General features: G+C 40.5%; 1 protein-coding gene across 5 annotated transcripts in view; it reads right to left on the bottom strand.

The window, feature by feature from the left end:
• Positions 1–16754, bottom strand: part of gabra2a (gamma-aminobutyric acid type A receptor subunit alpha2a) — a 174601-nt gene that overhangs the window by 72514 nt on the left and 85333 nt on the right. For all 5 annotated transcript variants that reach the window (XM_073064724.1, XM_073064721.1, XM_073064722.1 and 2 more), the window contains exon 4: positions 7422–7489. In XM_073064724.1, coding sequence (XP_072920825.1) covers positions 7422–7489 — 68 coding nt within the window. The remainder of the gene's footprint in view (positions 1–7421; positions 7490–16754) is intronic.

The following is a 16754-nucleotide window of genomic DNA, read 5'->3' as shown; positions in this document are numbered from 1 at the left end:
TAACATTTGATACAATCAATTTATTACTAAATCATGCCACTACTTCATTAGTTGTGCGTCATATTTGTTGAGTAATTTAAATTTTATGTAACCATAAGTTAAATTTTATAATGCATTAAGCACATTTCAGTTGCATACAATATTTTGGTTACAATAACACTTGACTAAAACTAAATTGCATTATTATTGAATGATGCTAGAATTAATTAGAATTGAGGACAGATGGAAATGTAGACCTAGAAAGCAAACAATAAATTTTCTTTCTTTTATCTATAAACGATAACATTTTTTCCCTATCACTGTTCCCATTACTCTTGTTCAGTGTTTGAACAGATCCATTTGACATCAATTATTTGATTAATGTTGTTGAATTAGTTTCCTGGTTATGAGATACACAGACAGTTTGTCCGTTGGTATTCTCCACATATCATATTTCTGTTTCATTGTCACGAAGGAAATGTTACCCTACAGGGTAACACTTGGAAAATCATAACTTGTCAAAGGGCAGTCAGTATTGATTCAGGAAAAGAATGTCTTATTCAATTATTTGCTGGCAGTTGCTTCAAAATATGGCTGAAATAGTGAACAAAGGAAATAATATTGATATTACATAATTGTAAAATTTACCTAGAACTATTGTAGATACTTTAGCTAATCATCATCCACATAACAGCTGGTTGCACTCAAAAATTCCTCAGCCTTCATTCTTACAAAATGAGCAGCTTCAAGGAGAATTGAGCTGGGAACTGAGAGTTCAGCAGCCCAGCCTGCATCAGGTGCATATGCTGCGCTTGATGAGATATACATGAGAAATTAATCTCATCCACAATGGGATAAACCACAACATGGCTGGACTGGCAGAGCCACATTGTGATTTCCAGAGAATGATCTGGTAGCAATCAGTTCAGAGCAATTAATGTACAAACTGCTAAAGGTATGGTGAGCCAGAACCAACAACTCAGAACCTTTATGAATTCACATCCCATTAAAGTATGAATGTTCTTAGGAATTATTGGCTGGAGCCCAGAAGCCAAAAAGGAACAAACACCATGAAAGAAAGAATGCACATTATGTGAGTAAGCCTGGAGAATCTATGTTTTACCACCTGAAAGCATAGAATTTTAGGACAGTCATCTGATAAAGAAGTAGGCGGAATAAGAAAAAAGGATTAGGCCTTTTAATCTGCTCTTCCATTTACTGAAATCACAGATGACCTTTCACCTCAGCACCATTCTCCTGTACTATCCTCATATCCTATGATTCCATTGATATGTAACTCTGCCTTGAACAAATCAGAAAATGACACTCCACAGCTCTCCAAGCTGGGAATTCTGAATCAGAATCAGGTGTATTATTATTGAAATACGCCATCAAATTTGTTGTTTTGTAGCAGCAAGACATCAAAATTACTATAAGTTACAAAAATCTAATCTGGACCTACAACACCTTCAAATTAGCACAGCAGTGTCTGTGGTGAACTACATATACCTGTCTGGACTGCTCCTGTGGCTCCTCCCACAGACCCCTGATGACTGCTCCTGTGGCTCCTCCCACAGACCCCTGTATAAAGGCGATTGAGGCCTGATGCCCTGCCTCATTCCCCAGGATGTAGTGTTGTTCATTCTTCCAGTCAATAAAAGCCGATACCTCGCTTCTTACATCTCAGAGTGAGTTATTGATGGTGCATCAGTGTCCACACTTCTTGAGGAGATAGAGGCTTGCAAGGCTCCACGCCCCCATTCTAACAACTGAGAGTGTCCTGTCTGGGACGGAAGCTGCAAGGAATCGGACTACAAGACCCTACAAAGGATAGTAAAAACTGCTCAGAAGATCACTGGGGTCTCCCTCTCCTCCCCCACCCCCATTGTTACATTTAACATGAGTGTTGTATATGAAGGGCCCCAGTATTTGTTGAGGATCCTCACCACCCATCCCACAATATTTTTGACCCACTACCATTGGGAAAGAGGTACAGGGGCGTCGGGACTAGGACTGCTAGACTGGCTTCTTCCCTCAGGCTAATGAATACCCTGCCATCATCGAGACCTCGATACTAGGACACAAAACTTCTTACAGTTTCCTGTTTACCCTTGCTGCACTTTGAATTATAATTTATTAATTTACTTGTGGTAATATTTTGTTTTATATGCTGTGTGTGATATATGTTTTGTGGGTGCACCGTAGTCCAGAGGAATGTTGTTTCATTTAATTGTACATATGTACAAATTAGATAACAATAAATTTGAACTGAACTTGAAATCAAATAGTGCAATGATGAGTAACACGGTAGTCGTTTTCATGGGTTCTTGAACCATTGAGAAATATGATGGCAGAGAGGAAGAAGCTGTTCCTAAAACATTGAGTAAGTGTCTTCAGGGTCTCAATCCTAATCTTTGGTTCTGAAATGCTCCCAATCTTTAACCCTCCTGCTACTTTAGAAGCTTCTTCTTAAGCTATTTATTTACTTCTATCAGCCATGGGTGGATTACAAACGGTATGTTGTTAAATTTACATGCTTTTGGCAAGTCCTGTCAACAGACTTCACATTTCTTCAGCTCTAACACCTTCTAACCATAATAGTTCATGCTTCTGTGACATAGCTCTGTTAGGCAGCACATAAGAGGACACGGACAGTAACGCATCAAGGAGAATGATGAAAGGTTTAACTTCGCAGTTTAAGCAAAAGATAGCTAAGAAGACAATGTGCCTACTAATTCTAGGGTGAGATAAAATAACATAGAAGGCGGCTGCCAGCAAACGTTTAATCTCTGTCATATGAAATGAAACCTGACAGCTGGAAATCCGATACTTGGAGGCTAGGAGCTCAAGTCAGAGTTTCAGGACCTAGCATTTAATGGTGGAAGGAAAGAAAGAGATGAAATGGGTGGGATCAGGACCAAGGAAAACAAAGAGTTACTACGTGGGCAGCAACTGGAAGAATGCTCTCATAGATATGGCTGCCTTGGAAGATCAGAAAGTAGGTTATGTTGGGAAAATCAGGAGACTATAATATTAGACCATAAGGCACAGGAGCAGAATTAGGCCATTTGGCCTATTGAGTCTCCCCCTCCATTTCATCATTACCGATCCATTTCCCTCCCAACTCCATTATCCTGCCTTTTCCCCATAACCTTACACGTCCTGACTCATAAAGAACCTATCAAACTTCACTTTAAATGCACCCAGTTACCTTGCCTCCACAGCCACCTGTAGCAATGAATTCCTCAGCCATCTTTGACAATGTATTCCTTAGACCCACCACCCTCTAGCTAAAGAAATTCCTCCTCATCTCACTTCTAAATGGGCATCCCCCTATTTTAAGGTTGTGCCCTCTGGTCCTATACTCCACCACCAAAGAGAACATCCTCTTCACATGCACTCTAACAAGGCCTTACAACATTTGATAGGTTTCATTGAGATCCCCCTCATTCTTCTAAATTCCAGAAAGCACTAGCCCAGAGGCTTCAATCATTGCTCATATGATAACCCTTTCATTCCCGGAATCATTCTCCTGAACCCTCGCCAATGTCAGTACATCCTTTCTTAAATTAGGGGCCCAATACTGCTCACAACACTGTACTCCAAATGAGGCCACACCAGTGCCTTAAAAACAAGGATGTAAAGTTGTGGCTGTATAGGTTCAAAGTTTGAAAAGAAATGTTATTATCGAAGTAGATATATGTCTCCAAATACAACCCTGAGATTCATTTTCTTGCAGGCATACTCAATAAATCTATAGAATAATATCCATAACAGAATCAATGGACTGCCTAACTAGGATATTCAACCAGAGTGCAGAAAGCAATAAACTATGCGAATACAAAAAGAGTGAGTGAGTGACTAAGTAAATAAGTAAATGCATAAACAAATAAACATACAAACAAGCAAGCAATAAATATCAAGAACGTGGAATGAAGAGTCCATAGGTTGTAAAACATTTCAATAATGGGGCAAGTGAAGAGAGGTGAATTACCCCCTCTGGTTCAAGAGCCTGATGGTTGAGGGGCAGTAACTGTTCCTGAACCTGGTGGTGTGAGTCCCAAGATACCTTCTTCTTGACAGCAGTAGTGAGAAGAGAACATGTCCTGGGTGGCTCGGTCCCTAATGATGGATGCTGCTTTCCTGCAACAGCATTTCATGGAGATTTGCTCAATGGTTGGGAGGGCCTTACCCTGATGAACTAGGCTGTATCCACTACTTTTTGTAGGATTTTCTGTTCAAGGGCATATCAGGCTTTGAATCAACCAGTCAATCTACTATCCATTTCACAGCTATAGAAGTTTGTCAAAGTTTTAGATGTCATGTCGAAGCTCTGCAAACTCTGCCATGATTTCTACATAATCGTACTTGCATGCTGGGCCCAGGACACCCCCCCAAAATAATAACACCTAGGAATTTAAATTTGCTAACCCTCTTCACCTCTGATTTTCTGTTGAGGACTGGCTCATGGACCTCTGGTTTCCTTCATCCTGAAGTCTATAATCAGCTCCTTGGTCTTGCTGACGTTGAGTAAGAAGTTGTTGTTCTGGCACTACTGAGCCAGATTTTATATTCTAGTCCTCTTGAAATGAATGCTAACATTGCATTCATCTTCCTCACCAACAACTCTAGCTGCAAATAACCTCAGATTTTTGAATTTTCTCCCCAGTTAGAAAATTGCCTATGCTTTTATTCCTTCTACCAAAGTGCATAACCATACAGTTCCCGACACTGTATTCCAACTACCACCTCTTTACCCATTCTCCGAATCTGTCAAAGACCTTCTGCGACCTCTGTTTCCTCAACACTATCTGCCCCTCCACCAATCTTTGTATCATCCACAAACCTGGCCACAAAGCCATTAATTTGATTTTACATACAATGTAAAATGAAGTGGTTGCAACACAGACCCCTGTGAAACACTACTAGTCACTGGCAGCCAATATGAAAAATGTCCTTTTATTTTCATTCTTTGCCCCCTGCCAATTAGTCAATGGTCTATCCATACTAGTATCTTTCATGTAATACCTTATTTAGCAGCCTCATGTGTGGCACCCTGTCAAAGACCTTCTTAAAATCCAAGCACATAACATCAGTAGATTCTTCTTTGTCTGCCCTGCTTATTTCTTCAACAAATTCCAACAGACAAAGTTTTCCCTTAAGGGAGCCATGCTGATTTTGGTCTATTTTGACATGTGCCTACAAGTACCCACTTAAGTACCTACAAAACCACTTCCGTAACAATCGCCTTCAACATCTTTCTAACCACTGAGGTTAGGCTAATTGGCCTATAATTTCCTTTCTTCTGACTCCCTCCCTTCTTGAAGAGTGAGGTGCATTTGCAATATTCTAGACTTCCAGAACCATGAATATACTGAGTATTGAAAGATCGTTACTAATGCCGCCACAATCTCTTCAGCTACCTCTTTTAGAACCCTGGGGTGTAGACCATCAGGTCCAGGTGACGTATCTACCCTCAAACATTTTCAATTTCCCAAGCACCATCTCCTTAATAATAGTAATGCACTTACTTCTGCCCCTGACACTCTTGAACTTTCAATATGCTATTAGTGTCTTCTACAGTGAAGACTGATGCAAAATACTCATTCAATTCATCCGCCATTTTCCTATTTCTTTGTCCCCATTACCCAGCAGTCCAATATTTACTCTTACCTTTCTTTTGCTCTTTATGTTTCTGAAAAAACTTTTGGTATCATTGGATAGCTTACCTTCATTGTTCATCTTTCTCCCCTTATGGTTTTTTTAGTTGCCTTCTGTTCGCTTTTTTAAAAATGCCCTATCCTATAACTTCCCACTAATGTCTAATATATTATATGCCCTCCCTTTTGCTTTTATATTGGCTTAACTTCCCTTGTCAGCCGCTGTTGCATCACCGTCTTTCAAATACTTCCTCTTCTTTGGATACATCTATCATGCGCCTTCCAAATTGCTCCCAGAAACTCCAGCCATTCCTGCTCTGCTGTCATCCCTGATAGTGTCCCCTATCAACTCTCTCCTATGCCTCTGCAATTCCCTTTACTCCAATGCATCTGATTTTAGCTTCTCTGTCTCAAATTGCAGGGTGAATTCAACCATATTATGATCACTACTTCCTCGGGGTTCCTTTACATTAAGCTCCATAACCATATCCACTTTATTACACAACACTCCAACCAGAATTGTTGATCCCCTAGTAGGCTCAATCACAAGCTCCTCCAAAAAGCCATCTCGCAGGCATTCCATAAATACTGTCCCTTGGGATCTAGCATTGTCTTGATTTTCCCGATCTATTTGCGTATTGAAACATTGCCTTTTTGACATGCTTTTTCAATCGCACTCTGTAATTTGTAGCCCACATCCTGGCTACTCTTTGGAGGTCGATAAATAATTCCCATCAGAGTCTTCTTACCCTTGCAGTTTCTTAACTCTACCTGCAAGGATTCTACATTTTCCAATCCTATGTCACCTCTTTCTAAAGATTTAATTTCTTTTTTCACCAGCAGAGCCATTCCTCATCTTTTGCCTACCTGCCTGTTCTTTCGATAAACATTGGATAATAAGCTCCCAACTACAATGGTCTTTCAGCCATGGCTCTGTGGTACCCACAAAGTCATACCTGCCAATCTCTAACTGCTGTAAGATCATGTACCTTACTAGGTACACTGCATGCATTCAAATATAACACCTTTAGTCTTGCATTTGTCACCCTTTTATACTGCAACCCAACCCACTGACTTCAATTTTACCCTATCATCTGACCATCACACTATACACTTCCTCTGCTTGTAAACCAACATTCCTATCCCTAGCCCTATCACTCTGGTTTCCATCCCCCCTGCCAAATTAGTTTAAACGCCCCCCCCCCCTCCAACAGTTGTAGAACCTGTCTGCAAGGATATTAGACCCTACGGGACCAGGTGTAGCCCATCCCTTTTGTACAGGCCATACCTTCCCCAGAAGAGATCCTAATGATCCATAAATCTGAACCCCAGCACCAGTTTCTCAGTCACACATTCATCTGCCAAATCTTCCTATTCTTGCCCGCACTGGCCTGTGGCACAGGCAGCAATCCAGAGATGGTTACCCTGGAGGTCCTGCTTTTCAGCTTTCTATCTAGCTCTCTAAATTCTCACTTTTCTCCTCCTCTCTTTTCTTTTCTCCTAATTGGGTAGTCAAATGTATTATAGAAGACAGCGCAAGGGAAAAGTATCTGGCCCAGTACCAGTTATGTGGCATTGGTGACGTCAGGTAAATCATCAAGTATTATAGAATCTTGTTTAAGATCTGGGGTCAACAGAAAGGATGGTGACTCATTGCCCCAGAAGTGCCTATTGAAAGTTATTCCTTGGATAATGTGGTCTCTATTTCTTTCATTGTTCTGGGTTACAGTCACTGAGTGCACAATTAACATGCCTAAGTTTTAAAAATGCATTCCTACTTACCATGTCGGTGTCTGAAACAGGTCCAAAGCTGGTTACGTAGATGTCTGTCTTCACTTCCGTTATTCTCTCTAATAATATAAAAGAAACACAATATTTTTCAACGACAAACAAATTCTGATCATTTTCCTCCTATCAAGCATAAAAAGTTTACAACTTGAAGTTCTGGTAAAAGCGATCTTTTCAGTGCTATTCCTATTATGCTTTGTTACATCCTTCCAGTTTCATGTTTTATTTTATATTGTTCAAGGCATAAATAATTCTGGGAAATTAGAAAGAATGCAAATGAAGGAACTGTTGATAATCTGAAGACATTAATAACAGACTGAGCATCTGCCCCACATTTCAGCCTGCATTCATTACAAAAGATTGAATAGTAATTCTCAGAAGTACATTGCTTTGAGACATCTGAGGCCACAACAGACGATTTAACAACACATTTCCAAAAGTACATAAATAACTACTCTTACTTGGAATACAGCATATTACTGCCACATGCAAGTGATGCACCGACATACAATCACACAAACATTCTCTTCTCAATTCCACATCTAACCTTTTTAAATAAAGAAAACATTGGCAAATCGATAACAATCTGTACACCAACTATCAGAATCAGGTTTCACGTCACTGACATATATCGTAAAATTTGTTGTTTTGCGGTAGCAGTACAGGCAAGACATAAAAGATGTAACAAGGTCTGTCGTTGAGTGGTCTCGGTGGAAGTCTATGCTGGAGTAATGGTGGGTCAATTCCTTAGCAACACAGACAAAATGCTGGAGGAGTTCAGCAGGTCACACAGCATCTATGGAAATAAATAAACAATCGATATTTGGGGCCGAGACCCTTCATCAGGACTGAGAAGGGGGAAAATGCCAGAATAAAAGGGTTGGGGGAGGGGAAGGAGGCTAGCTGGAAGGTGATAGGTGAAGCCAGGTGGGTGGGAAGGTATAGATAGATAGATAGATAGATAGATAGATAGATAGATAGATAGATAGATAGATAGATAGATAGATAGATAGATAGATAGATAGATAGATAGATAGATAGATAGATAGATAGATAGATAGATAGATAGATAGATAGATAGATAGATAAATAGATACTTTATTCATCCCCATGGGGAAATTCAACAGTTTTTCCAATGTCCCATACACTTGTTGTAGCAAAACTAATTACATACAATACTTAACTCAGTAAAAATATGATATGCATCTAAATCACTCTCTCAAAAAGCATTAATAATAGCTTTTCTGGAAAATTTCTGGAAAAGATTAAATCTGATAGGACAGGAGAGAGGAACTTAGAAGAAACGGAAGGGGGAGAAGACCCAGGAAGAAGTGATAGGCAGGAGAGAAGAGGTAAAGAGGCAATAGGTCAGAGTGGGGACTACAGGGAGGGTGAGGGTATATTTTTTAACCAGAAAGAGAAATCAATTTATTTCTGTTGCTTCCGGGCATGTATTAATTATAAGGGATCTACTCTTATGCATAATAATACAAAGTGTTGATTAAAACTTTCAACTTGTTATTGAAATTTTGTAACTTTTACATAAATCCTTGTATTTTTGCTATTTTACTGAAATGCATAATTATCTAAAGGAGTCATATTTTAATGAGTGAAGCACCAGACCTGACAGAATATGATTTCAAATTCTTAGAGTCCTAGATAAAGATTATTTGCCTACAAAGGATATGGGAAGGAAGAAATTAAATAAATGTCCCTCAGAAATTTTCCCGAGACAGTGAGCGGTCCTGCTGAAGGGTCTTGGCCCAAAACGTCAACTGTAGTCTTTTCCATAGATGCTGCCTGGCCTACTGATTTCCTCCAGCATTTTGTGTGTTGCTCACCTTATCTGCTATCTAGGGTTGCATCAGGTCAGCTTCAGGGATGTAGGGAAGAGAAGGATGAGCCAAGTCCTGCTTCACATCTGCAGACACAGCCTTCTCCTAGTCAGAATGTGCTTCTAGCTGTCTAATAACATCATCAGCAATGTCCTGGGAATTCCTGGCTGCACTATAATATCCTCCATTGGTTTATTAGAAAACTGTAACATTCCACATTAACCAAGAAAACAACATGAAGATGAGATCAACATCAACATGAAGAAAAGATTCTGGACTACTGTCCTACATCCAAGGCAGAGGACAGCATTCTGCCTCCAGAGGCACTGTTCATTTCGTATGCAGTTTGTTTTGTACAAACATCACTTGCTGCTTGTAAACTGTTTTTTTTTTACATCAACTGCTGCGTGGGCTAATTCAGATTTCAACTTGAAGCACACGTGGTAGAAAAACATCCATCTCCATCCACACTTTATTTGCCCTTGAAACAGCAGCATCTGAGAGTCATAAGCTTTCTTAATATTGGTAAACATTTAGTAGATGCAACATGCTGGAGGAACTCCAAAGTTCAGGCAGCATCCATGGAAATACACAGTCGACATTTCGTGCCGAGACCCTTCATTAGGATTGGAAAGTAATGGGGAAGACATCAGAATAAAAGGGTGGGGAGAGGAGAAGAAGGATAGCTAGAAGGTGATAGGTGGTCAGGTGGGTGGGAAAGAGAAAGAACTGAAGATGAAAGAATCTGATAGGAGAGGACAGTGGACCATAGGAGAAAGGGAAGGAGGTGGTGCACCAGGGGGAGGTGATAAACAAGTGAAAAGTGGCAAGAGATCAGAGCGGGGCAGAGAAAAAGAGGGCAGGAGAGACATTTTTTTTTACCGGAAGGAGAATCCAATATTCATACCATCAGGTTGGAGTCTACCCAGATGGAATGTGAGGTGTTGCTCCTCCACCTGAGGGTGGCCTCACCATGGCACAAGAGGTGGCTATGGACCGACACGTTTAAACAGGAATCAAAATTAAAATATCGGACCACTGGGAAGTTCCGCTTGACAAAGTGGTTCCGGAATTTACAATGAGTCTCATCAGTGTAGAGGATGTACCCAATATAGAGGAGGGAGATGTACTTTGCAGGAAGTATTCTATTTATTGAGCATTGCTATTAAGTCTACAGCATAGCTATAGAATGTTACATGTGCGTATTACCTTGTTTAATGCTAATTGTGAGAACAATTGACAATATTAGTACATTCAGTAGCATGACGATTCTGTATTTAATTTAATACGTGTTTTACTTTCTGCAGGTTCAGAAAATTTTCTCATAAAAACCCTGAAGAAAGCTCCTGGCTGGGGTGATTTCTGAGAGGGTGTTTAACTCCCTGCCTAGCTTTGTACACAACACATTGAGAGGATAGTAGAGACAGAATAGCAGAAGTGCTCACTCATTGGTCATGCCCAAGTTTTGATACATGGGATTCAGATGAGGGATAGTGTACAGAAAACCACCAAGGATTATGTAGAATGAAATACAGGCTGCATTAAAAATTCTTCAGGAAATTCTGCATACTATGTTAAGATGCCTAGTGAGTCACACAACCCTGTATCCAATATCCCAGCTGCAATTTAAAGAGTGAAAAGATATGCTTTGAGCATAGCAGCCCTGGCTCGTTTCGTCCAGACACTGGTGGACTGAATGAAGTTTCATGATCTGATGCTGAAGTTACAGTTTCCAACATAGCCACTGTATGACTGAGATGAGGTTGTGGTTCATGGAATCACCCTCAGATAGCTTTAAAACAATTTCTATGGATCCAACATTGTGCATTACAGGACCCTATAGTAAATTAACTACAAATAAAAACAATGGAAACACAGCACAATACTTTGAGTACAGCTCTTTCAGAATCAGTTTTAATATCATTTGCATATGTTGTGAAATCTGATAACTTCACGGTAGCAGTACAATGCAATACACAATATTAAAAAAACTGAATTACAGTAAGTATATCAGTTAGTTAAATAGTGCAAAAACAGAAATACAAACGTAGTGAGGTAGTGTTCATGGTTTCAATACTCATTCAGAAATTGGATGGCAGAGGGAAAGAAGTAGTTCCTAAATCACTCAGCGTATGTTTCACGAGAAGAGGGCATGTTCTGGATGGTGAGGGTCCTTAAGGATGGACGCCGCCTTTATGAGGCACCACTCGAGTGTCCTGGATACCACGGAGGCTAGTGCCCGTGATGAAGCTGACTAATTCTATAGCTTACTATGATCCTGAGCAGTAGCCCCCACCCCCCACCCATACCAGATGCTGATGCGGCCAGTCAGAATGCTCTCCATGGTTCATCTGTAGAAAATTTCAATTGTTTTAAGTGATATTCTAAATCTCCTCAAACTCCTAATGAAATATAACTGCTGTCTTGCCTTCTTTATAGCTGCATTGATACGACGGGACCTGGTTAGGTTTTCAGAGATATTAACACCCAGGAATTTGAAATTGCTCGCTCTCCCAGATGTTAGTATCTCTGAGGACCTTTCATTAGGACATGTTTCCTAACTCATTCCTCTCTTTACTTCCTCCTGCTCATCAGCTATTCACTGTGGCAAAACCCTCTAGAGGATTTTGCAGAGTACAGCTAACCACACAAATGTGAAGACCCAATCTGCAGAGCCCTACAGCATACCTCCCAACAGTTCACTATAAGCATCACTTTAGGAAATAGAACATTAGGGCTGGACTCCTCACATACAGCATGACAGCTTCCTTACACTGCCTACACACGCACTCTCGTACACCAGTCATGACCCTGTTATAAGATCACTCTTGCTTCCCAATAAGCAGCCTTTGGTTTTCCATGGAACTCGAATGCAACCGGAGCAATGAACTCAGAACTTAGGAATTGTAACTACAGCTAGGATATTGGACAGATCGATTTTGGGAAGTTAAAACAGGCCAGGATATAAATGTTAAATGTCAAGGACCAGGGGAGAGTTATTGAACAGCAACTCCTTGGGGTACAATCACACTAATAGCTTCCCAAAAGTGGCAACAAAGCGAAGACAGTCTTGAAGAATGCATGTTATCTGCTTGAATTCATCAGCCGAGGTAATGAATATTGAAGATGGAACATCATGTTAGTTGTACAAATCATTAGTTAGGCGCAGTTGGACTTTCATGTGCAGTTCTGGTGACTATACTGTAGGAACACTCAGATTACTCGGATACTCGAAAACCATAGGTCACCAACCTGAACCATTCTCTGCCTCCTGCCTGTCAGCCAATCTTCTGTACATTCTAGTATCTTTCCTACAAGTAGAGTAGGCTCTGGATTAGAAGCCTCGTGTGGCACCTTATCAAAGAACTTTGGAATTCATTGCCACAGACAACTGTGGAGGGCAGGCTATTGGTATACTTAAAGTGGCCATTGATAGGCTCTTGCTTAGTAAGGGTTTCAATGGTAATGGGAAAAAGGCAGGAGAATGGGGTTGAGAGGGATAATAAATCAACAGTAATTGAATGGCAGAGTGGACTCGATATGCCGAATAGCCTAATTCTGATTCTGGATTATGGCCTTATGAAGGACAATGAAGAAGTCGGGGACTGCTAGAAGAAGCACTTTGGGAACTCCTCTTTGGAGACTTTGTCCTTGATATGAGTGTACTGTGCCACCTCTAAAGCAACATTCAGTATGCCTGCTGAAGTTCTAAAACATGCTACAGAACAACTCCTGATATTTCATATAACTGTGAGGTGATGGGTTTTGGGAAGTGTAACATAGACCTTGAATGGAAGGTTCCTAGGAAGTACTGAGTGATAGAAGGACCTTGGTGTACAAGTCCAAGGGCCACTGAAAACAGTAGCACAGGTAGATAAGCATGGAAGAGGCATATGATTGCTGGAAATCATCAACCAGGCATAAAACATGAGCATGTATAGAACATTGCTTATACCACAATAAGAGTATTGTGTGCCGTTCTGTTTGCATAAAGAGAATGCTACTTGGGATGGAATCTTTCAGTTATGAACAGAAATTGAGAGGTGACCTAATAGAGGTATAAAAAATTATGAAGGGCATAAATAGAATGGCTAATGAGAAACTTGCTCCTATAATGGAAACTTGTTTACATGCGAAGAGCTACTATGAAGAATCTTTGCAAGGAATTTGGTCCCATTTTGCATCTCTTTATGATGATATGTAAGTCACAATTCTAACTGATACTAACCATGTAGTGCAGACTGTGGTCAGGTTGAAGCAATATAATTTGTTCCAACTCTCTTGATCTTTCTAGCTGCAGTATTGTATCTCACCTCCAGTATGCTTTACTTGGGTGGAATTAATATGCTGGATATATTTTGCAAATCCAAAAGAGAGCTCTTCAGCACTCAGAATCTGCAGAACTGAATTGGAAGCTCGAACCAAATGGTTTTCTGAAGCAGAGGGAAAGACAAACAAAACTAAGAATGTATCTAAGTTTTTGGGAAAGTGTGCATAAAAATAGCAGGAATTTTAGAAAATGTTGAGCTATTGCATGTGTTTTTTAAAGGTGTAGGTACTAAACTTTGGGAAGAAGCATTGATGGAAAAAGACAGAAGTTGGTCAGCTGCTCCATGTATCGCAATCTGACACAAAAACAAACTTGACAAGGGAATGATAAAACGGATAGAAGCTTTTGAACATGTGCCTAACCTTTGCTGAGATTATAAAAATCATTTCCATATATTCTTTATTACATAAATTTTTTATGCTCTCTGTGAAGAAATACATTTAAAAAGTTAGCAAAAACCCACAATAATTTAGAAACAACTTCTTCAACTCCACCATCAGATTTATGAATATTCAACGAACACTACCTGGGTTTTTGCACTATTTATTTATTTTGTACTTTATAGTAACTTTATGTGTTTGAAAACAACAAATTTTGCATCATCTAAGTGATAATAACATTGATTCTGATTCTCTTTAGGATTTCTGGCTATTTGTTGTTTCAGCTCTAAAATCTGAATTTGCATAGAATGTGTTTTAATAAAAATTTCCGTTAGGCTGCATTGCTCCTCGCTGATAGATAGCAAACACAAGAAAATCTACAGATGCTGGAAATCCAAGCACCACACACAAAATGCTGGAGGAACTCAGCAGGCCAGGCAGCATCTATAGAAAGGAGTAAACAGTCTACGTTTTGGGCCGAGACCCTTCATCAGGACTGGAAAGGAAAAGGGAAAAGTCAGAATAAGAAAGTGGGGGAGGGAGGAAGAAGCAGAAGGTGGCAGGTGATAGGTACAACCATGAGAATGGGAGGTAAAGAGCTGGGAAGTTACTTGATGAAAGAGATAAAGGGCTGAAGAAGGGTGAATCTGATATGAGAGGACAGAAAGCCTTGGAAGAAAGGGAAGGGAGAGGAGCACCAGAGGGAGGTGATGTGCAGGTAAGGAGATAAGGTGAGAAAGGTAAAAGGGGATGGTGAATGGTGAAGGAGAGGAGGCAGTGGCAATTACTGGAAGTTCAAGAAGTTAGAGGTTACCTAGATGGAATATAAGGTGTTGCTCCTCCAACCAGACTGTGATCTCATCACAGCAGTAGAGGTGGTCATGGACTGGCATGTCAGAATAGGAAGTAGAATTGAAAGAGATGGCCACTGGTAGATCCCTCTTTTTGTGGTGGACCGAGCGGAGGTGCTAGGTGAAATGGTCTGCCAATTTACGTCGGCTCTCACAGATACACAGGAAGCTACAGGAGCAATGGTTACAACAGATGACCGCAACAGACTCGCAGGAGAAGTGTCCCCTCATCTTGAAGGACTATTTGGGGTCCTGAATGGTAGTGAGGGAGGACATGTAGAGCAGGTGTGGCGCTTGTTCCACTTGCAAGGATAAGTGCCAGGAGGGAGATCAGTGGGGAGGGACGAATGGACAAGGGAGTCGCTTAGGGAGCGATCATTGCAGAAACAGAATGTGGAGAGGAGTGAAAGATCTGCTTGGTGGTGAGATCCCTCTGGAGATGGTGGAAGTTACGGAGAATTATGTCCTGGACGCGGAAGCTAGTGAGGTAGAAGGTGAGGACAAGACAAACCCTATCCCTGGTGTGGCTGTGGGAGATGTGTGCGAATTGAAAGAGATGCAGGTGAGAGCAGCATTGATGGTGGAAAAAGGAAAGCCTCCTTCTTTGAAGGAGGAATATACCTCAGGAAAATCTCATCCTAAGAGCGGATGCAGTGGAAATGGAGGAACTGAGAGAAGGGAATGGCATTTTTACAGGGGAGAAAATGGAAAGAGGTATAGTCTAGATAGATGTGAGAGTCAGTGGGTCTATAAAAGATATCAGTTCATAGACTGTCTCCAAAATTTGAAACAGAGATTGAAAAAGGTGCAGAAGGCGTCAGAAATGGACCAAGTAAATTTGAGAGTGGAAGTTGGAGGTAAAATGGATGAAGTTGATGAACTCAGCAGGAAACAGCACCAATGCATTCATTGATGTATAGGAACATATAGCATAGGAAGAGTTGGGGAGCGATGCCAGTGTAGGCTTGGAACATGGATTATTCCATGTAGCCAATGAAAGTCAAGCTTAGCTGGGACCTATGTGAATCCCCATGGCTACACCTTGAATTTGAAGGGGGTGGGAGGAGCCGAAGGAGAAATTATTGAGGGCAAGGACCAGTTCCATCTACCAGATTGTGCTTCTTCATTCTCACCCCCACTTTTTATTACACTGGCTCTCCTCTTCTTTTTCAGTCCACGTTTCAGTTCAAAACATTGACTGTTTACTTTTTTCCATCGATGCTGCCTGGCCTGCTGAGTTCCTCCAGCATTTTGTATGCGTTGCTACCTTTTTAGCTTAATTTTTCCATTTTAACAAATTATGTCTTCCATTTCACATTTTCTGAAGTTATTTCAGAAATAAAAGGGAAGTTAATACCTTGTGTGTATACTGGAGGAATGAAGTAATTAAAAAGAAAGTCTTTTTTTAAACCTAGGGACAAACAACGATGCAGTGCAGGCCTTATATAAAAGGTTTTCTGTGCACCCAGGCCTCATGGAAATCATATTAAAGCCCATACCCAAATAGTGAAGAAAATGAAAAATTCCTCTACAGCTCACCTCTCTCAGTCACCTGTTAATTATTAAGTATTTTCTGGAAGAAAATCACTTGCACTGCTTGGAATCTGAAATGTGCACCTGATGGAATTAGTCTAATTTTATTCTGAAAATGTGTAGCACATTTTCAGTCAACCTCACATCAACTAATAGCTTTCTCAAACTATGGACAAATTTAAGGTTATCTGTCAGGTAGTCCACTGAGGAGAATACAGAGCCTGACTGAAATTCTATTAGAATATATAGATTGAACATATCTTTGCTCAATCCAGTGGGTGACCTGAGCATACTGCCACTTTAATTCAAAATCCCACTCAGACCTTTCTCACTGTAGCTTCCTTACTACTGTAAGGAAACATGATGAACATCAGATCGTTCATAATGTGTTGGTGAGA

The sequence above is a fragment of the Hemitrygon akajei genome, chromosome 13 (genome assembly GCF_048418815.1).
Source record: "Hemitrygon akajei chromosome 13, sHemAka1.3, whole genome shotgun sequence".
Classification (NCBI taxonomy): domain Eukaryota; kingdom Metazoa; phylum Chordata; class Chondrichthyes; order Myliobatiformes; family Dasyatidae; genus Hemitrygon; species Hemitrygon akajei.
The sequence above is the reverse complement of the archived record's forward strand: the minus strand, read 5'-3'. Positions and strand labels throughout refer to the sequence as shown.